A 22,898-nucleotide genomic window follows, 5' to 3' on the forward strand; every position below is an offset into this window, starting at 1 on the left:
AATGTGTGTTATTTAGTTCTTCCCCTGTTACTCAAATGGTTGTTTAGGCTGCGCTACTATAGTATTGGGCCCTGGTGTGCCTGCAAAAGGCCTCAAGAGTAAGAATCCTTTCAAAAATTCACACTGCACAAAAAGACTGTTTGCTCTTCTTACTGAGTTTGTTTGTAGTGGCTTAGCCTCTCCCTTAAATGTTTCCATATTCCATTGGATGCCAAGAGTAGACACCCATCCGCCATATGTTCTGAACAGAGGAGAGGTACACAGGTGTGTACAGGTGAGAGCTGGACCTTAAAGATGGCTGATCGCCAAAGAATTCATGCTTTTGAATTATGGTGCTGGAGGAGACTCTTGAGAGTCCCATGGACTGCAAGAAGATCAAACCTATCCATTCTTAAGGAAATCAGCCCTGAGTGCTCACTGGAAGGACAGATCGTGAAGCTGAGGCTCCAATACTTTGGCCACCTCATGAGAAGAGAAGACTCCCTAGAAAAGACCCTGATGTTGGGAAAGATGGAGGGCACAAGGAGAAGGGGACGACAGAGGACGAGATGGTTGGACAGTGTTCTTGAAGCTACAAACATGAGTCTGACCAAACTGCGGGAGGCAGTGGAAGACAGGAGGGCCTGGCGTGCTCTGGTCCATGGAGTCACGAAGAGTCGGACACAACTAAACGACTAAACAACAACAACAACACAGGTGTGGTAGCAGCTGATGTAAGTAGCTCTTTCCCATTGGTGGGGGAGGAATGCCTGCACCATATGGGGACACTGACTTTTTTTTCTTGTCTTTTTGCATGTGGCAGCCATTTTGTGCTATGCCCCTACAGCACTTTCTCAAAATTCCCACTCTGCCTACTGCCCCCCTACAAGTGGGCAACCTCTGAAAGTTGTCTTTTCGAAGATGATATCAACAGTTATTTTATTACAATTTATTATGTTAGTTGATTTCTACCAAAAAAAGTCCCAGAACTATGCAAAATAGAATACAGACAACGTTGAAAAGCAGAAAATTTAAAACCATAATACAAAATTCCTAACAAGCTCATCCAGGAATACACCAAGAAAGGTAAGTCCTATCCCACCGAAAGATGAGCCCCATAGTAGATACTAAATTGCACAGCTGTATTCCGGTTACATTTATATATACTTTGGCACAGTATTAATACCCATAGAAGAAACCTAAAGGTAAAGGTAAAGGTACCCCTGACCATTAGGGTCCAGTCGTGGACGACTCTGGGGTTGCATGCTCATCTCTCTCTATAGGCCGATGGAGCCGGTGTTTGTCCGCAGACAGCTTCCGGGTCATGTGGCCAGCATGACTAAGCTGCTTCTGGCGAACCAGAGCAGCGCATGGAAACACTGTTTAGCTTCTTGCCGGAGCGGTACCTATTTTTCTACTTGCACTTTGACATGCTTTTGAACTGCTAGGTTGGCAGGAGCTGGGACTGAACAACGGGAGTTCACCCTGTTGCGGGGATTCAAACCGCCGATCTTCTGATCAGCAAGCCCTAGGCTCAGTGGTTTACACCACAGTGCTACCCGCATCCTAAGGCATATTAAACCCATTCTTGGAGTTGTAAGTAATGGCTTCTGTTTGCCAGTTTTCTTTTGAATATAAGAGAGATCTATCTCACAGGAGAAACATGGGCTTCCTTCGGTATGATTAGGCACAGAGTCATGATGCACCAGCTACCAATTCCAGTTTAGAAATGGTGTAATTGATTCAGATGCATGAGTTTAGGGTTACGTAGTAGTGTACTCCAATAGTGCTGTAAGAGATCTAGTGGGATAGGAGAGCTGAAAATAATGTCAACAGATTTCACATCTGGCGGAATCAGGTATACACTTCCAAGACTTAATGCTAAATACATTCCTTCTGGTAAATGAGCCACCATAGATGCGAGAGAGTTATGAAAATTGTGTCCCGGACTTCTTAGACTCGTCTACCCATGTACTATCTGAAACCAAAGGGGGGCATTGATTGCCAGATGTGAATTCCCCCCCCCCCCAGCTCTCCTATCCCACTAATCAGCTGCTGAGGAGTTTCATCACTGAGCAAGTAGATGAACACATACCTTAATTGCAGTGCTGGTAATTAACATTTATGTAGCTCTTGTGTGTTCAAAGCATTTCATATATAAAATCTCATAAGTCTTACAACAAACCTGTAAGGTAAGTCAGTATTATTATCCTTCACATTGTAGATGGGGACAGGTGAAGCTGAGCTTACCTAGCAAGATCATGACAGCTTCAAGACTCAAACCAGGCACCACCCAAATTCATTGCATTAGCTATAACACTACACAACTCTTATGCTCCTAGCCACACACTTTCCCCTATCTTTAACCCAAATACATACAATGTGATAATAAAATTTGTGGTGTGGCCTGTTCTTACAAAATTTGATTTCTTTTGTTGCATACAATAAATATAAATATGTATACTCTGGTTTGGGCAGGATTATGAAGAACTGAAGGAATCAGGTTACTGTACCTAGAAGGACAGTTGATCACATTAATCAAGAAGCCCAGTTAGAACTTTTTTTAAAAAAATCAGCTTTAACAGCTGTAGTATCAGAAGCATTTATCTTTGTCCTCTCATATCTAGTAGCAACCGAGGTATACTATAACAGTGTGGCACAATTATTGCTAAATAGTAGTATTCAGACACTTGAGATTCAAGGGCAGCACAGATAATATTCTTACTTTTACAAAATTCCTGTCTTAAGGCAATGTGTACAGAAATACACATGGAACATCAGATAAGGGGACCTGGAATCAAAACTTGGACTTGCCTTCTGTTAGTGTCACAACAGTGAGATAAGAATGTCAGCTATTAAATGAGAATACGAAACTAGAAATCTGTTTCTGGTTATGCAATGGGAGAACCTATCCAAGGAGATTATCATGCCAAACTTTTGCAAATAAAAGATGCTTTTTCTTCATAGTTGACACTCAGGAAACAGTACGATGACTTATTTACTCAGAAACAAGCACTATTTGTTTCCCAATGTTGCCCCCGCTCATCATAGACTGGAAAGCAGCTACAAAAAAAATGAAAATAATTAGTAAAAGAGCATTGTTCCTTTTTTTTTTTAAGAATCATTTCTTACTGGACTTAAATGTACTTGGTTTCTTTGCTACCAAAACAATCATAATGCAAAGATCAGTTTTGTGCCTGTAAAATGATTTTTCTTCTGACAATTTTTGTAAGGTTAAGCATTAATGCATTGTTAAAAAGGAACAATGGCTACCTGAGATTTTTTTAATGCCCAACTATTTAACACAGTTATTAGATTTTATTCCTGTATAGATTTATAGTCAAATGCTTTTAAACTGAAGTAAATTAGTAAATTCAGTCTAAATCAAACTCCTAAACTGTGTAAGGGATAAAGTTAGTATCCCATAGCTTTAGTGTTCATAGGAAGCCATATTTATAATGCCTACACTCAGGGCTGTTTTTTTTAAGGGGGCACTCACAGGAACTCAGTTCCGCCACATTCTAAGAGAGTGAGGGAGATGTTCACAGTGAGTTCTAGCACTTTGATTTCTAGAAAAACAGCACTGCTGACAGGGGCCCTCATACAGCCAACTCCAATCCTCACTTGCCAGTTTACCTAATTGCCAGGAATGATGGGATATGTAGTCCAACATCCTCTGTAGGGTTGGGGGTGGGGAAAGGTTGAAGAACATGCTTTACAACACCTGTTACCAGATCTTTTCAACTGGAGCTGGAAAGCCTGGGGCTGTCTACCTGCTCTCCCACTAGACTATAGTTCATCCCTGCCCTGTACTTAAGGACAGGTAACTGTGAAGAACAAATAATACCTTACCTCCAATGTTTTCTAAGCCTTTTACTACAGTCTCTTTAGCCTGTTAAAGTAGAAAATAAGAAAGTATAAAGTATTTGTTTTCTGCTCTGGTTTTGTTTCCTAAAAGCAAACAGTTTTCAGCTCACTGGGGAATAAAACAAATATATCAAAAGAAGTTAGTTTTACCTCATCTAATTCACTAGAGTCAAAGATGAGGAACCTTTTTTGCTCTGGGGGGTCAGATCTTCAGCCAGCCCCAACCCAGCCAGCCAATCCGCTTGCCAGTTACACGATTGACAGGTGGGTTGCCCCACCAACCTTTCGAAACCCCATTTGCAGGGTTACCAAGCTTTGAACCCCAATGCTTTGCAAGCCACTCCATATTGTTCCTTTTGAGCTCTCATTTTGGAAGCTGAAAGCAGTCTAGATGATTATTTTTTTGTTTTTCTAAAAAAGCTTCTATGCTCATTGGATGAAATAGGATATTCGAGGCACCATACAATGACCAGGACAAATGAGAAAAGCTGGTTTTCATGATTAAAAGCCAGAGCTGCAACCCATATGCAATTACCTTCAGATTTGTGTCATACCTTCAGTTTTCCCTCTTTGATCCATTGGCAGAGCTGCATAGTACTAGCTGCAAATTTCTCCACATAGTTCAGAACGAGAAATCTTTCCCTATGAAACAGGAGAATGGGTGTTTCATTCATTAGGTAGTGATGTTAGTTGAAAACATTTTAGATTTCATTCTGCGTGCAAGAGGGGATTACTACAGCAGTTACCAATTTAAAGCAGTAATTAGATTTTCTAGCCCAACATATTCATCTTTTGCAGAAACAACAGTATAGATGAACCCTAAATTGCCATGGCACAACAAATCCACTTTAAAACAGCAATTGTTTGCAATTAGGAAAGTGACAGGGAAACCCTAGGTAAGCCTGTTCCAAAGAAAGTATCACTGAGTTCAGTGGGGCTTATTCCCAAGTAAGTGTGTATCCTCAGCTTACCAAACATCTGACAATATTAAGCGATATTACAAAAGAAAACATTTCCCTACTTCACATACATTTATCCAACGAGCAGTTTATTAGCTGCACATTTGTCCATGTGCTTCAAGCACTAGGTGCATTTCCCTCAAGAGTGAATGGAAGCTTTTCTTCCCAGCTTGTTTTCTGTCAAGTGGCTTCCTCACTGATGGTAAGCAACATGGATATTGGTTTCAGTAAATATCTGATTGATCTCTATTTTCAAATAAACATTTAGGGGACAACTTTCCATAAAGGTGCTGCAATGCAAAGATCTAGTAAGTCTGCCCTTAGGACAAAAAAATATTAACATGGCCTTTTAAACTGTGGGGTTGTTGCTCTTGTTTGTTACTGGGTTGTGTATTTTTGTGTTTTGATATTGTAAACTTCCTTGTGATCCTCAGATACAGGGAGGTCTAGAAATTTAATAAATAATAATGATAATTAATAATAATGTGTTCGGCCCAGAAGGTGGCTAGGCCAACAAAGGAGAAATACCTTGTGATATTTCGCACTTTCCTTATTTCTTCTATTGCAGGAGGCAGAGGAGGGGGGTAAGGTACATCCTTGTTGTACTGGGAGATCTGGCCACATAAAATGATATGGCTATTTAGATTCATCTGTTGGAGACAAAATGAGAGAGAGTACTTTACTGCCTTGCGCTAAAGACTAAGCTGTAAACATACATAAAGTACATTCTGTTTCCATTGCTCTGTTCCTCGAGAAGGGTTCTAGGGCTGCATTGCCGAGTGCTTGATTTCCTTCAAGGAATAAGATCTGCCCCAGATTCTGCGAGCAGCGGTTGGTGGAAACAGAAAAGGGTGAAGTCTCAGCTACTGTGATAAAAGGACAAGGAAGTGGAAGTATCGTGGAGCTCTAAAGGTGCCTCCTACAGACTGTCACTATTTCGTGGGAGGAATTCAAACACATATCAGAAATCCAAATTTGCTCAATTAAAGTTGATTAAAATTGGGTAATCCATACTGTGTTTAATGTGGATAGTAAGATTCCTGGATCTCCATTAATTCTCCCTTTTCCATACGATGTTTTCCTCCAAATCATCACCTTCCTACACTTTCTCCTTCCTCAATCTGGATTTTCTCATACCAGATATATGCTGAAAAGGAGAGGGTATGAGAAGATCCACACTGAAGGAGTGGAATGTATGGGAAGGTCGTGATTTAGAAGAGAACATCGTATGGGCGAAGGAGAATTAATGGAGGTACAGGGGCCTACTATTCACATTAAACAACAGTATACAGTGGTACCTCGGGTTACATACGCTTCAGGTTACAGACACTTCAGGTTACAGACTCTGCTAACCCAGAAATAGTACCTCGGGTTAAGAACTTTGCTTCAGGATGAGAACAGAAATTGTGCTCCAGGGGTGTGGCAGCAGCGGGAGGCCCATTAGCTAAAGTGGTGCTTCAGGTTAAGAACAGTTTCAGGTTAAGAACGGACCTCTGGAAGGAATTAAGTTCTTAACCCGAGGCACCACTGTAGGCGAACCCTAAATTGCAGTGGCACAACAAATCCACTTTAAAACAGCAACTGTTTGCAATTAGGAAAGTGACAGGGAAATGCACTGAAAAGTAAAAGATGAACAAATAATTAATGGGAAGACATGACTGTAAACATTATGCATGCAACGAGGATGAATGCTCATTGTCATATAACTGTCCCATTAACAAATAAGAAATAATGCTCAATAAAGACACGCCCTTCAGACTGGCGGGCCTTTTTGTGGGTGTATGTTGACACAATAGCAGTGCATTGATGGTAGTTTATACTGGTCCGTCCACACACCATTCTACTTAAATAGTTGTTCTTCAATGCTTCCCAAGTGTTACTGAATTGTTTCTATCTGGAGGGGCAACTTTGCACAGCAAAGGTGGGGCAGCCCACACTCCCCCCACCAGCAAACCAGAACTGTCTGGTGGAGAAATGTGTTTGCCACTACCAATATTTTCATAGGGGAACCCCAACTGGCTTCTGAGAGACCCCAGTATGCAGTCTGAAAAAACTTGCTAAATGGCAACTGTTAAAATGTTAAAATGTTGTTAATTGGTTTACCCATGCCAATTAAGAGAACAGCCCAAAGAAACAGTGTGTGTTTACTATGCACTATGAATCAGAGCTGAAGAACATTCAGTTCATCTGGCCTACATGCTGCTACAACAACCAGAAATATAGTCTTTTCATGTACTCTTTTATATGAAAAACAAGAGTAAATATATGTCAACATACCCTCCATCTCAGTCAATGGTGCATTACAGGGGAACAAATTTAACTTGTCGCCATGCCAAGCAACATGAACAATAGCAGTGAAATGGAGAAAGCTTTCTCCCATCCGGCTGAAATGTGCCACAAGAACACTTTACACCAGGAACAGGGAACTGGATCAGGATGGCAGGCCAGATTATCATCTCTCTCACCTCCCACAGACCACATTTGGCAGGTGAGAAGGTTGTCTCAAATGATAACAACCTGTCTAGAAGTCCACAGCAAGGGTGGTCAAGTCAGGCTCGAAGGTAAAGAGTTCTTACAACACTCTTTTTGCTCCATGTCTTACCTTGGATGGCAGTGGCACCTGAGGTCTAGAGCCCGGTTGAGCATTTAAAAAGGTACATATGAAAGGAATTGCTCCTTCTGATAGCTATACTTTTGTAAAGCTTCAAGTTTGCAATCCTATATGCACCTACATGGGGATCAATCACATTCAACTTAATGGGGATCATTTCTGAGGAGACACACAAAGGATTGCACTGTGGGTGTCAGTACTGGCATTCTGAATTGACTCCGGAGCAGGGAGCTAGTTTAACTCTTAAAGATGGAATGTGCTCTAGATCTATGGCTGCTTCATTCAGGCGTGCACAGCTGAACAGAAGGGCAGCACACAGCCTCCAATTAATTAAAGAAAAAATAAATTTAAAACGGAAGATTCAGAAAGGCTCTTGGCCACTTTTACAGTGCAATCCTTTTACTTACACCTAAGCCACATTGCCCTGAATGGAACTCACAAGTAAGCGTGCATAGGATTGCAGCGTCCATTTTAAAAAAAATGTCTAGTGGAAACTGCACAGTGGGGTGAGGCGAACTGTGTAATCTCCAGAGACCAAAGTACAAGCCAGCGCAATAACTGGAAAGATCTCCTTCCCTGCCCCAGAACCACTAAACTCCCAGCGCAACTGTTCTTTTTAAAACTCTTTATAAGTTGTGGCCCTGTAGCTGTCTTTGGACATTTGCCTGAACAGGCAAGGCTTAAAAGTTTGTAGAGGGAAAGGGAGGCACACAGAAGTTCCACCTTCAATGTCTGCACAGGTGGGAGCTCCTCTCAGGCCTTTGCATGCTGAGTGTGAAGGTCTAAAGGGACTTCTAGTTGCACTCAACCAAAGATCCTTAGAAGCTGTTGTGTGATTGGGAATCCAGATGGAGCAGGGCTCCCAGTCACTTGGGAGACTTCTAGGCACATTCAGCCAGGCCTGTGCGGAGCTTGTCTGAGGCCCAGGGGAGGAATCTTGTTGGAATAAAGTTATAAACACAAACAAAAAAGCAGCCATCCCCAGTGGGGCCCCCCAACCAACTTAACCCTCCAACGCCTGGGGCAAGTGTACTCAGCTGCTTGCTCCCACTTGCATTCAGCTAAACAGATGCAAAAACCTCCTTTAAGCCATTTAAGTCAGCATGCAAAAGTCTGAGATGAGCACATGTGTGGGGGGGGGAGAGATCATGGGCAGAGGCTTGTATATGCACTACCTGCCCCTGTCTATGTACTTTTAACCTCTTTAAATGCCTAATGCATAAGAAGCCTCGCAAAGGTCCTAGCAGCATACCTGGGCAAGGTTATTGTGATAATCTTGTCTTTCATCGGTCAGACAGATTTACAGTAAAATTCTACCAGTTTGCATGAAGTCCGGAGTAATTAATGGGAAGGCACAAAATGGGTAACATGTACACTCACTTGACTGATCACTGTATCACTGATGTCTCCACCAACATTGTCAAAGTACACATCCACTCCCGCCGGGCAGAGCTCGTGCAGCCGTTGTGCCACATCCTCTTTCTTATAGTTGATAGCCGCATCAAACCCCATTTCTGACACCAGAATGGAGCATTTTTCATCGGTGCCACAGATACCAACCACTCTGGAACAGCCCTCCAGGGAACCTATCTTTGGAAGCATCAAAACCACAATCGCCGCAGTTCATCAACTTCTAGCACTATGCAACAATTTGTCATGCATCATGATGATTATTTCAAAAAGAAATCTGTAACAAAATAACCAGGGTACAGTGGAATCACAAGAGTGAGGGTCTGAAGTCAGTGCATAAGAGATTATCCACAAAATTGGTTCCAATTCACTCCGCTTGGGATTGCATATAATTTGTTTTGGTGCTTTGGGATGAATGAGTGGATCGATGATCGATGAATGATGTCACTTTCTGCTACTCCTTTTACCATGTCCACTACTTCCTCAATGGTTTCATATCTCTTCTGGCACTGCTTGCAACTATTTCCTATGCACGGAGGATTTCCTCCACCTGTTGATCCCTCAGGTATCCACAAAATCAGAAAAACTGCAGAAGCAAATGGACAATTGCCTGACTTTGTGCTTTTATGTGCTTCTTGGGTGAGGAAAGTTTTTTTTAAAACAACAACAACATGTGCATGTGTCTGTGGGCATGCCCTCTTGGAACTTAATCAGCATAATAGAATCAACGAATATGAATAGAAAAGACCAAAGTTGCTGTAGACTACTTCAATCTAATTCAAATGTGGAACGGGGGAGTGGATTAACAGCTAACTAATTATGAAATGTGGACAGGCCTGTATCTCGTGCAGCAGACTCACAGCCACAGTGATTTGCTTGAAAAAAAGCTGCTACAATCACAAAAATCACACCACCAAATGTGTCCACTTGGAGGTGCTGGTTCGCACAGCCAGCAGGTCTATGAAATGCCAACTATATCATGAGTCTGTGGCCTTACACACATCCCTGGCCATCTCTCCTGGGCCACTGTTTCTCAGCCTTGGCCCCCTCTATGCAAAACTGGTTTAATCAAAGGCCCTCAATTTCACCTGCTATCCCCACCAAGGTGAAAGCTCAGCCAGCTTCTGGTGAGTGATTGTAAGTGGTTTTCAGAGGAGTGTTGAGGAGATGAAGGAGATTTGGATATGTTGGTCGGTCCAAATCTTATGCTTGTTTGTTGTTGTTGTTGTTGTTGTTGTTGTTCCTGTGACACTGGAGTCACTACAGCACTATTCCATCCTTCACCACTGGGGTAACGTGAGAAGTCTGGAACCACAAGGAGGAGCCCTGCTGTAGCTCTTCCGCACATCAGTACCAACTCCATTTTCCAAGGGTGGACACTGGCATGGGAAGGAGCCTCAGCATCCCCACTACATGGTCCATGGTTTCTCATCTGGTGGCTCCCACATCACTGGGATAACATGAACACAATTACATCTGAAGCTAATACCGTTGACCTCAAAATATGCGAAAAATCTCCTCTTAAGATGCAAATACTAGTCTTAAACCAGCTTACCTGCCCAGCCAATGAACCACAGGCACCAGCAGCCCCACTGACCACCATAGTTTGATTGGCACCTGGAGACACATGTCCTTTCTCCCTTATTCCTAGCAAAGATGTCAGCCCAGTCAAGCCAGCTGCACCCAGAAAATGGGAAAGATGACCGTCTACAAGCTGCGGATCAATCTGAACAGAGACAAGTTGTTTAAAAGGCATAGGCCCCAGTGTTATAGCACCCCCACCCCCTGAATTAAATGGAACAATCAGCTGCCTTTCCTCTGTGCAAGAACTCTACCTTCTCAAGCTGCTTCCCATCCAGAATGGCCTTCGTCTGCCAGGGCCAGTTGAAGGAAGTTACAAAGTCTCCTGCAGCGAAACGGGCATCTTTGCTTTCCTCCACCGAACCAATTCCCCCACCATCAGTGACTTCAGACAACTTCCAGGACTGGAGGTACTCAGAACCAGAGTTTTCATTCATACGACATCGCTGAAAGACAAAATGTTTGCCATGAGATAATCCTTTAAAATACAACCATGTATAGTTATTCTGAACATCTCTTAACATTACCAACAACTAAAACCCTGTCTTATCTTTGGAGCTTTTTGCTTCTATCTTTATCCATTCCTCCTCACAACAGGGTCTTTTAATTTTTCCTGTATTAACAGCATGGCAATGCACAGTAACACTGAAGGAAATCCTATTCAGTTCCGCTTGACTAAAGGGCTACGCTATTATTATTTTCATCAGCGTTCAAAACTCCCATTGTTCTAGGTGCGTTTTACGACAGGGAATTTCATTAGCACGAGCAGTTTCTGAGCTCTGGGTGCAATACTGTGCCTAAAATTTCAGATTAAAACTGTACAGTAGAAGGAAAGGAGGACCTTTTTCTGCCTACCCACTTCCAGCCACTCTCTGAAGACTGGAGAAGAGACCCTCTTAAGAATATTAGGGTGAGCGGGGAGGGGAAGCATGGCTTTGTTTTTTGCAGTCTTCAGATGAGGATCAGACCATGTGAAAAATGCACATAAGATTTTAGCTGCAGTTCATTCACTTTCAGCTTTGTATTCTGGTTATAAAAAAGCGAGCCTAGACATTCCCTTGTTGCACCCATAACCTAGGTTTAAAGTATAATTTAGCTCCTAGCTTTCATATCTCAATTTTTAATACTGATTATCATCTATTTATTTATTTGCTGCTTTCTTCCCTGACAGGGACTTCCGGAAAAAGTAAGAACAGCTAAAACCAAGAGGGAAAAAACCAATCGTTTTATTCACTGAGTAGGAAAATAATTGGCACTATTGTACCCTGAGTATCTATCTACAACATCTGTCTATCTAGCAACCTTGTGCTCAGACTCTCACTTGTAACAGAATAAGGGAAGGTCCATAGTTCTATGGTACAGCATCTGTCAACTTGGCATGGAGAAAGTCTCAAGAATCTCCAGGTAAGACTGGGAACATCCCCAGTCTGAAACCTTGGAGAGCTCCTGCCAGCCAGTGCACACAGTGCTGAGCCAGACAGAACAATGGCCTGGTTCCGTATAAGGCAGATTCCTATCCTCCTAGACTGGAATGTCGATAGTTCTAGAGCAGACAATCCTTACCATTTATTAATGATCTTCCTTTACCAGCTTTTGTCGGTAAACAAATTAGAACCTGTGAGCTTGTGAAATATTCCCTGTTCCCTTACTCAGAATATTACAGAATAAGGTTACTGAGAGCCAAACTAGATACGACATTGGTCACATCTTTAGTTCTTGTATAGACCATTTTAAAATGAAAATAAATAGACAGCACAGGGTGAGGACAATTGAGGGGCAGGAACTTTGCAATCACCACATCCTGATTCAAGGCGAGGAACAGAGAGGCTGCACTAGCACTAATAGGAGCTTTTCTCCCCATTGAAAACAGCAGGCTCAGAAGCCCTTATGCCACAATACTTCCCCTGCTTTTTGTTGCAATAAGCCAGGGGTATAGAACCTGTGGCTCTTAAGATGTTGCTTGGACTTCCAGCTCCCATCAGCCCCAGCCAACATGGGCAACAACCCTGGGTTGACAGGAGCTGGAGTCCAACATCATCTGAAGGGGAGAATGTTCCCCAGCCCCGCAATAGCCTAAACACAGCTACTTCTCTGAACCCATTCCTCCCCACTCAACCTTGTTCTAGGCCCTGTTCTGAGGTAAACCGGTAATTCTATATTTGTGATGTAGAGCAGTGAAGGAATCTTAAGAGAACTGGAAGCACTCAAGCAGGCTTCAAAGAAAAGCTATCTAGCTATGAACAACACTTGGGCGATCGCATGGTTGGCTCATATATGTAACACTATGGGATGTCCACATTCTCATGACAGAAGCAGAGCAAGATCCTGATATTCTTCTCTCTCTCTCTCTCTCTCTCTCACACACACACACACACACACAGCAGTTATGTTAGGGTCTGGATATATGGCGTCCGAACGTATGGCAACCCACGTCAGAAGTGTAGATTTTGGTGAATTTCCTTAAGAATAGCTCAAAAAAAATTTTTTTAGATTTTACCAAAAAAAAATAAAAACTCAACAACTTTGCCAAGCTTTTGTGTCCAGATTTTCACTTTTAGAGATATGGGAACCCTAAGTTATGTTACTTTCAGTCCTGACTACTGTGATCACCTAACTGTTTTAAACACTCAGGCAATTGATATGGGCCACACCAAGGGAAAAAAGACAAGTACGTGTATACTCAGTTCATAGCTATCTACGCAGACCAAAAGAACCCCAAATCAAAACTGTACATAAGCCAATATTGGACCGAGATATGAATAATTTTGATCACATTAAATGCTACAGCTGGCAAACTGAGCTTCTGTGAGCTCCAAATTTTATTGCATGCTTATCACATAACCACCTGCCACACATACTTACCATATAAGGGTCAACAGACAGATAAAGCGTACAAACTTTGACTTGACCCTCAGCAATTTTATCCGGTAGGGTAGCTTCCTCTGTACGAAAGTTTCCTGCAACTGGCTCTCCATTGACACCTAGAATGGGTTAGGTTACAAGTTGAATGGCAAAATTTCTCTTTGGCCAGATGCTCACCCTTCTCAAGCGTTCCAGCAAGTGGGCAAGCGCCAGGGGAAAGCAGGGTTATATTTCTAACTTCAGACAGCAAGCAGGCACCTTTCCATGCATGGGGCGGGGTGGGAATGAGGGGCAAGCCCAGCAAGCTTGTTCCCCGTCCCTCACATATTGGTTTAGGCAGTTGTCAGAACAGCTGAGGAGGGCTGCTGGAGCAGCTAAATCAGGGTTTTAAATCTACACCTGAGCTTACATGACTCAAAACAAACCAATAACTGAACTCCAGTAAACCTTATTGCCTCATCCTGTGAACTCCTCCCCCCTATCAGTTCCTCCCTGCCTCCTTATGTTTCAACTCTGCGACTTCCCTTCCTCCTAGTATATTTCTCCATCTCGCCACTATTCCTGCCTGCCCTGCTTGCTTCCTCCAGGCAGTCCTCTATTATTTCTAAAACTTCTGAATTGAGTGTGATACATATGCCAGGAACAGATTTGAGGGGGCCTTGAGCCCTCTTGAGTTCCTCTCCAAGTACCCCTCTCCTGGCAGTACCAGAGAGCTGACTGGGTGGGCAGTGAGAAGCACAGGGGTCAGCAAACTTAGTGTGCCTCGGGCCGGTGTCTCCAGTGCCAATCACATGGTGGGCCGGAGGGCGGGGGAGCATGTGCCCATATGCATGCCCACACGCTATTTCCAGTGCACTTCTGGGTCGGAGGAGCACTGGAAATAGCTTGTGCGCAGGTGCACGGGCCTCCTCTGACCCAGATGTGCACTGGAAATAATGCTTGCGCATGCGCAAATAGTGCTTGCACATTCGCGCAGTTTCCGGTGCTCCTCTGACCCGGAAGTGGCCAGCCGCGCAGCGCAGGTAAGAGCAGGTGGCGGTGGTCGCTGTAGGCAGGATAAACGAGTCCCTCAGGCCTTAGTTTGGGGACCCCTGGATTAGAGGAGCAGGAGATGCCCCAAAAGTGCACCACAGCTGCCAAGTACTCCTCTTAGCATTACCCACAATCCACTGAGCAGAAGCACTGCACCAGCCCAGATAGTTGCAATCACCGCTATCTTCATTCCCCCCCCCAAAAAATTTCTCTGGGCCTTGAGGCACTGGGAGAAGAAACATGGTAACTGTAGCCGCCTGTGCTTTCCTCTCAGCATTGAGACCTACTTAAAAAAAACACAAACAACAATGAAGATCCGTCTGAGCCAACATCAGCTGTAGTCGGCCCTCCTGGGCCCCCAGCACCCGCCTGCCATTGCTGTCTGCTGACTCCAGGCCTGACAAAGCATATTTAGCTCAATGATATTCTAACTATGCTTACATGAGTTTCAGCAGGTACTGTCTGTTTCAGCTTTCAAATCGCCTGCTGCCAACTTTTCTATTCCGTCAGACTTGTGCAGGCAATTAAGAATGCCTATTTCCTCAATAGTTAGTCAATTCCTGATTTTAGTGCACGGTTTTTAATCATATATGGTTTTATGGTCAATTGTTGTAAAACCCTCTGAATTTTTTTTTCTTTAAATGAACAGCATTATAGAAATATATATATATATATATATATATATATATATATATATATATATAAAGACAAGCTCCGGAAAAAAACTTTTGAGACTTATCTGAATTAGATACAGGATTTTGGGAGCTTGGGGACTACTTAAACGTATCTTTCCAACATGCCAGCAACATAAATGGAAAAAGTTGGGAAAAGATAATGAAAACTTAAGAGCAAGAATGTCCAGCTGCTTAATAAACTTGAGAGGAAAGAGAAATTAACAACTGCCTAGAAGGATATATGCAGCCATCTTAGCCATTCATCAATTACTTCTTTGTAGGGATAGGCCAATTTGCCAATTTCAGATTCTCTATCATTTTTCAAATCTTAACTTTTAATTTTTATTTCATTTTATTTATTTATTAGATTTATAAACACATTTTATCTTCCGAGGATCAAGGTGGTGTACAATCATTCTCTTCCGCCTCATTTTGCAATATTCAGTTCTCGACATTTTGAAATCAGCTTATGATTTTTGTTTTGAAAGTCCTCATGAAAATTCATTAGCATTTTAGTGATAATTTATACTAATTTACACATTTTATATGCAGGTTTAGCCTATTATACATATTTTTACAAATCAAGTTTTCCTACCATGCATTTTGCATGTTATTTTGATGGATATGTGCATTTTTATGCATGTTTTACCCTAGTATGTGCACTTTTGTACGTGTTTTTGTGCATGTGAATTGTAAAATTTGGAGACCTGCATGAATTAAGCAGATTTGCCTTTAAAGGTGGACTGAACTGGATTTCTTTCCCATACCTAGTTACTGGTACTAAATTGTTCCCTATTGTTATTGGTATGAATCACTAATGCATGTGCAGCTCTTGCTACTTACAACATATGGGCTTAAGTTCACACCACGCTTTGTAAGATGATACTATTCTTAGTAAGCCTATTGCTTACACTGTTGCATTCTTACAACAACAGCAAAGATAATTTTCAAAAACACTTCTGGTATAAAAAGAATGCCTGCTGTGAATGCCTCTCTGAAGATTTTGCATAAGCCGTTAAAAGGTTTCACCACAGGCTTTTTAGCACGACTGTCAAAAGCTTTCTGCAGAAATCTGGCTGGTAGTTGCATTTTTCCTGCCTGGCTTCCACATTATGCAAGCACACCAAACTCATTATCATTCTCCGACAAGTAGAAACATACCAGGGCGTGAGCTCAACACAACTCTTTGTATAATCATCAGTCCTCTTGCCAAAATCCTGCACAGGTGGAAGTAGGTTTCACTGCAAAGCAAAAGATATTCAACACAGATAAGGTTACAAGACTTCTGTTTTAATATAATAAACGAGAGGACTTTGGTTGTGTTCACACATAACACTAGACCGTGGTTTCTTTTAACCATGGTCTGCTCAGCAAATTATGAGTTGTCTCACAGAAAAGCAAACAAGCTATGGCTTGTTCCACCAAGGCTTGTTTTGTTTCCCAGCTGCCCTTGCCTTGTGCTTTTGTAACTTGGCAAGCATTTAGTTAAACAAGGCTGTTGAGTGCAGATAAAACACCAAACCATCATCCAATCAAGCTAAGGTTCATAGCCTGAGTCTGTTGGGCAGGTTTTGGATGATCAAACAAACCACACTTGGGCTAGACAAACCATGGCTTAGAGTTGTGGGCTAACCAAGCCAACGCAAGAAGTCAAAGAGAGGGATTAGATTTATCACTTTGGACATTAATTGGCTTCCCACAGACACAGAAAATGCAAACAACTAAGCGTCTATCCGAGTTTTAGGTACGAAAATCCAGCAAAGTGCTATGCTTTCTTCTCGGCCTCTAGGACTTGCAAGTATGTTGATGGGAAACAATGTTAGCAGGCACAGAAGGTGAAGAACAGATTGCAAAAGCATGGTGTAAAGAACAAAGTGGGAAAGAGCTAAGCTTGCTAAAATATGCAAGAACCATGCAAACAAAAGCAATTTTAAAAATAACATTAATATAAACACTAGCACTTTGTCTTAATATGCTTCAGAAACTGTTCTGGCAACGGGCAGGAACCCAAGGCTCAGCCGTTGAAAAGCATTTGCAACCTGGCTTTTTTATGCAGCTGGATTTCAATGGGCATTAAGTCAAAGCTTCTGCCAAGGACAATGCATTTTCCAGCATCAACACCAACGTTGGTTGGTAGATCTTCAAGTACAAAAGCCACAATTCTAAACAGACTTAATTACAAGTAAATCCATAATAATAATAGTAATAATAACCATTAACGTAACTAACCATAACAACATAAATACGATTGAGGAACTGCACCTACAAACTCTTACTAATGGCATGGCTTTATCATCATCAGAGATACTGCACCATTAACAGCACAATCCTTTCCTGTGAACTATGCAGATTTGAAGAAGGTAAAAGTCTTCTTGCTGTTAAATTATGGATCTGGATTGGTTTAACTAGCAATCTTGTTCCAGGTAGAAGAAAGATCACACCCATCCTAATTCCTGTGACATTCATGCTATTTTATTATATTTATTAGAAGACCTGTCATTTTGGGGAAACAATGGCACTGCTGAAATCTTCAGTTTTTAAGAAACGAAAATTAGAATGTCTGTATAGCTGCACAGCATGTACATCCTTCCAAACGTTTGCAGTCCTTAGCCGCTTGAAAGAGGAGTAGAGGTGACTGTGAAGTCAAATATCACATTAGTGATACAAAGTGTCATGAAGCATTTAGACCACACAACCTTTGAAAGTAATATGTTGTTATGTAAAGATTGGGCACTCACCTTTGGATTATGCAAGCTCTATTTTTACAGATACATAATGCTAAAATTAGAACACCATGGCATACACACTACCCATTATGTTAGGGCTGCCATATTTCAAAAAGTAAAAACCAGACCTAGGGTTGCCAAATCTCCAGAAGTGAAAATCAGGATAGAGTTGTTGAGCTTTTGGGGGCATATTTGGGACATTTTTTGGCCCAATTTTACCCCCAAACATTGGCCCGATTTCAGAAATGATCCAGGACACCATTTCCAGGGGCAAATTCCAGAACACGTCCTGGAAAATCAAGATATATGGCAGCCCTACATTATGTTGAAACACCTGCCCATTTCTAATAGCAGTTTTCACAATTCTAATAACAGTTGCACATTACGATAAGCTGGACTGAGCAACAGGTAGTATGTACATTACACTTAAGTACACTTTAGAATCAAATGCAAAGGACAAACTCTGCTGATATTGAAAGAAGAATGGTGAAAGGCAGACTGAGATTTTACTTTGTGGACCGCATTAGCAAATAATTACACTATTTATAGAAGGTCTTCATATGTTTTTGAATGCATTTTTAAAGCTGACATTTTATTCCATTGAACGTTCAGTCATCACATTAAAACAGATGCACACTTATTTCACAGCAGGAGGTGGACAAAATAATTATAATGCTACATGGGAGTAGGATTCAAAAATACAGGGATGGAAGTCAAGGATCACAGATGGAAAATCCTCTCATCCTCATGCATGTCCTACAGAGTAAGACAGTGTTTGATCAGATCTTAGCTTAATGTAGAGATACAGTGGTACCTCTGGTTACATATGCTTCAGGTTACATACGCTTCTGGTTACAGACTCCGCTAATCCAGAAATAGTACCTCGGGTTAAGAACTTTGCTTCAGGATGAGAACAGAAATCGCATGACGGCGGCACAGAGGCAGCAGGAGGCCCCATTAGCTAAAGTGGTGCTTCAGGTTAAGAACAGTTTCAGGTTAAGAACGGACCTCCAGAACGAATTAAGTTCTTAACCCGAGGTACCACTGTACACACTACCCACATGTTCCTACCTTCGAGAGCCAGCAAGCAAACCAAGTCTGAGCTGGGAAACGATGGTTAGGAATTCTGGAGCAAGCCATGATATTAAACCAACTTCAAATGAGTAAATTGTGACTTAATATCCTGGGTTGTTTTCAAAGCTGTTAATCCTTGTTTCCCATTTCTGACCAAATGGAAAACTGTAGCTTATGGAAAACTTCCATAAGCAAAAGGGATGCGCATGCCGAGAAAAACGATGTGATTTTCTGAACTTTCCCTGAGTGCCCAGAGCACAAGAGGCAGCCCTTGAAAAGAGCTTCAGCTTATAATTTCAGGCACTTCCTTTCGCTTGCATAAGGGAAAGGTAGTTTATTTATCCGTGCCTCCAAATCCTAGTAGTGCATCAACTCAGAAAACATGCTGGATTATTACTTGTTGTTATGACTAATGTATACAAAGGTATACAAACTCTTGTTTTGCTCCACAGGGCAGCCATTTTGTGCTGGCACCCACATCACTCGAGTACTGGCACCCCAGTTTTTTAAAGCAAAAAACCAACAAGCCTGAATGTATATATTATGAAAAGTGATGGGGTGGGGGTCCAGTTGTTTGTAATTAGTCATGCTTTGTTTTATTCAATAATAACAATTTTTAAAAGTGCAAAGGAAAAAGGGGAAGCAAGATGCACACACCATTTAAAAAAAAGCTATGGGAGAACCCTTGCATGTGGTTTACAAGCCAGAGATGGGGATCAGCCATTACTTTTTTATCCCCAAATCCTAGGTATGCATCATGATAGTTAAACTTCAGGGAGTGACTATCTTGGATCTCAATCTACAAGCTACAACAGCAGGCTTAATCTCACATTTCTTGTTTTAGGTACTCTCCCCCACACCTCCATCCTGCCTTATGAAGAGATCTGGAGGATTCAAAGCTTGCCACAATTTTGTGATATTCTGGTTAGTCCTTGACCTTGCAGACATGTTAATGGAACTACATTCTGAATTGCTGCAGACCCAGGCATTAAAAGAAAAAAAGAAAGTAAACTGTTCCTGGCAACCCTGAGGTCACTGGGTGGAATAATATTTTCAACTGGCACTGCTTTTAGATGTTTCTAACAGTAATCATCTTTAGAATGTTTAAACTGATGTAGAACACTTTTGTTTTCTCTCAGTTTTAAACTGCAGATCTGTTTGCTACAGTGAGCTCCTACAAGAGGAAAGGCAGGGTATAAATTGAATGAATAATAATACTACTGTAATTAGTAAGAGAAGCTGTAGGTGAATGCCCTTTGCTCTACAGGCTTTGCAGATAACACAGCTGGAAAATGCTATGTGGTGACATATAACCATCATATATTACTTGACTGGGTGAATATATTTTTCCGCCCAAGGGCCACCTTCCCCTCTGGTGACCCTTCCAGGGGCCACATGCCAGTGATAGCATGGCCAGAGGCAAATGTGGGCAGCACAAAGCTTTTTGTCCTTAGTTCAGCAGGCTAGTTTCTATACACCCCACACAGCCATCTCTATCCACTCAGGAGGCAGAGATCAAGGCCACATTCTGGCCAGGGGGACAACTCAAGGAAAACATGAAGCAGGGCCAGGGAGGGGCATTAACTTTTCATCTTTGAGCCAAGTTCCTATATAATATTAGGATAAAAGGTAAAGGGACCCCTGACCATGAGGTCCAGTCGTGGCCGACTCTGGGGTTGCGGCGCTCATCTTGCTTTATTGGCCGAGGGAGCTGGTGTACAGCTTCCGGGTCATGTGGCCAGCATGACTTAAGATGCTTCTGGCGAACCAGAGCAGCGCACGGAAATGCCGTTTACCTTCCCGCCGGAGCTGTACCTATTTATCTACTTGCACTTTGACGTGCTTTCAAACTGCTAGTTTGGCAGGAGCTGGGACCGAGCAATGGGAGCTTACCCCGTCGCAGGGATTCGAATCGCCGACCTTCTGATTGGCAAATCCTAGGCTCTGTGGTTTAACCCACAGCGCCACCCGCGTCCCAATATTAGGATAGGTCCCACCAAAACCTATAATCTACTTTCCTGACTTATATGTGCAAGAACAACAACAACAACAAGAGAATCTCTGATGGATGGATCAGTTGGTAGAGCAAGTGACTCAATCTTAGGACTGTGAGTTTGAACCCCACATTGGGCAAAAGATTCCTGCATTGCAGAGGGCTGGATGGTCGTTTGCAATTCTATGATTCTACTATTTTGCAGACAAAACAACATGTCGCCCTTTGATTTCTATATGACTCCCCTTGTCCCTGCCAATCATCACCTACGCAAGAATTGGTAACACTTTCCAAAGTGTCAACCGCACCAGAGGCGGCAGCTTACATCTAGGTTTTCATTTCATTTCTTGCTGGCTCCTGCTAACTTAATAGCTGCAAAAGGAAAGTTTAGGCAAGGAAACTGTTCAGTCACCGCACCACCGTGCAAGGGGGGGGGGGACTTCACCTGCTGAACTTCTGCCTGCCATGCAGCTCTTGTCATGCAGCTGCTAAAAAGAGACAGGAAAGCTGCTTCGGTGGTCAGGAGGTGGGCGTGGGCTGTCGACAGGCTGCACAGAACGCGAGGCAAGGGACTCAACAGTTTTGCAAGGAAACTTATTTAAAGTTTGTCCCATAGGCAGCTTTAGAAGGTGCCTTGCACCGAGTCGGAACACTGCTCCACCATGCTAGCTGAGTATTGTGTACCTCGACTAGCAGCGAATCCCGGGATTTCAGACGGGGCTCCCGCCTGCCTGGCAGTGAACCTTGGACCTTTTGCATGCAAAGCAAACATTTTACTGCTGAGCTATGGCCGTTCCCCTAAGAAGCTAGTAACTGCGAGTCCCTGCAATGCAAATGCTTCTTGCTGGAGAGGAGAAAAGGAAAAGCCCTTTTGCAGGGGGGCTGGGTTCCTCCTCCTCCCGGTTCTCCCCCCGAGGCAGAAACCGGCCGATCACCTTGTCGGTAATGCACGCAGGCCCGAGCCCGTCCTTTGCGCTCCGGATCGCCAAGAAATCGCGCGAAGGGCAACTAGCCCTCCGGAGGAGACCTTCCCAGCATGTGCCTAGCCTGCCTCTTAAAAGGGTAATGCAGGGAACCGCGGGCCCACTTAAAAGGGGCAAGCCTTCCCACTTAGGTATGGTTGCTCCATGGATAAAGAGCAGTCGAAATTGCAGCCTTGCGTTGCTTTGGAGCAGAGGCACTTTCGTGTTTGTTGTTCTGCTTTTAAAACTGCAGTCCTAGGTAAGCTTATTTGAGATTAAGCTCCATGTAACAGGGTGGGATTTGACTCCCAAATCGGCATGCCTATAATCGGGGAAGAGGAGAGGTGCAGCCTGTTTGAATGACCGGTCTTCTGACCTGGGAACTTTGACCTCTGGGATGTGTAATAGGAGGGTGTCGTTGAGACCAACAACACTCAGTATACAGTACTTTGAATCCATGCTCACTGTATTAATTTGATGTATGAATAGGCACTGGATTTTTTATTTTATTTTTTGCTTCAACTGCTGCATGCATTTTTCTGTCTGCTTCCACTGTATGATTACCAACACAGAATTCATAATATTAATTTGGGGTGGTGCTGTGGCTGTGAAACTCTAGAAGCTCAGAATATTTTTCACAGCCACAGAATCAGAATTGCAGGGTTGGAAGGGCTTATGTGATAATAAATTCGTTAGTCTTTAGCTCAGTTGGTTAGAGCATGGTCTGATAATGCCAAGGTTGCAGTTTCAGTCCCCATATGGGACAGCTGCATATTCCTGCATTGCAGGGGGTTGGACTAGATGATCCTCATGGCCCCTTCTAGCTCCATGATACAACAATACTTATTTTGTGGTACTCTTTTGGGAAGAAGGAGACCTTATTTTGGGAATTGCATCAGAGTTGCCAACCACCTGGTCAGAAATTGGCTAGACATGAAACACGCAGTACATAGTTGCAGATTGGTCGTGTTTAGTATCAGGACAGCAGAAGCAAACTTCATTTTATCCCTTTAATCATGATGGTGCTGTGATTTAAATTGAAATAAAAATCAAAGCTGGTAAATAGTGGTTTGTTTTCCTCCTCTTACATATCAGGAATACGAAGCATTTGCAAAGCATGGAATAGCAGGAGAAGTGGTATGTTAATTGTGTGCTTCACAACTCAGCT

The 22,898-nt window shown here is 42.7% G+C and overlaps 1 protein-coding gene across 5 annotated transcripts; it reads right to left on the minus strand.

Moving 5' to 3' along the window:
• Positions 1 to 913: 913 nt before the first annotated feature.
• PTGR2 (prostaglandin reductase 2) lies at positions 914 to 21,814 on the minus strand. Of its 5 annotated transcripts, none has more exons than XM_053384047.1 (10): positions 21,704 to 21,814; positions 16,137 to 16,216; positions 13,270 to 13,388; positions 10,662 to 10,853; positions 10,382 to 10,552; positions 8,797 to 9,006; positions 5,334 to 5,455; positions 4,401 to 4,488; positions 3,832 to 3,871; positions 914 to 3,042 (listed from the first exon to the last, which is right to left on the minus strand). In XM_053384047.1, exons 2-10 carry the CDS (start codon positions 16,171 to 16,173, stop codon positions 2,978 to 2,980), a joined length of 1,044 nt encoding a protein of 347 aa, XP_053240022.1. In that variant the 5' UTR covers positions 16,174 to 16,216; positions 21,704 to 21,814; the 3' UTR covers positions 914 to 2,977. The 5 variants fall into 5 exon arrangements, 4 of the variants coding, with proteins under 4 accessions (XP_053240022.1, XP_053240025.1, XP_053240033.1 ...); XM_053384050.1 differs by lacking the exon at positions 21,704 to 21,814 and adding an exon at positions 21,453 to 21,672; XR_008329854.1 differs by having other exon boundaries at positions 2,995 to 3,042; positions 4,382 to 4,488.
• Positions 21,815 to 22,898: the final 1,084 nt, after the last annotated feature.

Source organism: Podarcis raffonei, chromosome 1, assembly GCF_027172205.1.
Source record: "Podarcis raffonei isolate rPodRaf1 chromosome 1, rPodRaf1.pri, whole genome shotgun sequence".
NCBI classification, from domain to species: domain Eukaryota; kingdom Metazoa; phylum Chordata; class Lepidosauria; order Squamata; family Lacertidae; genus Podarcis; species Podarcis raffonei.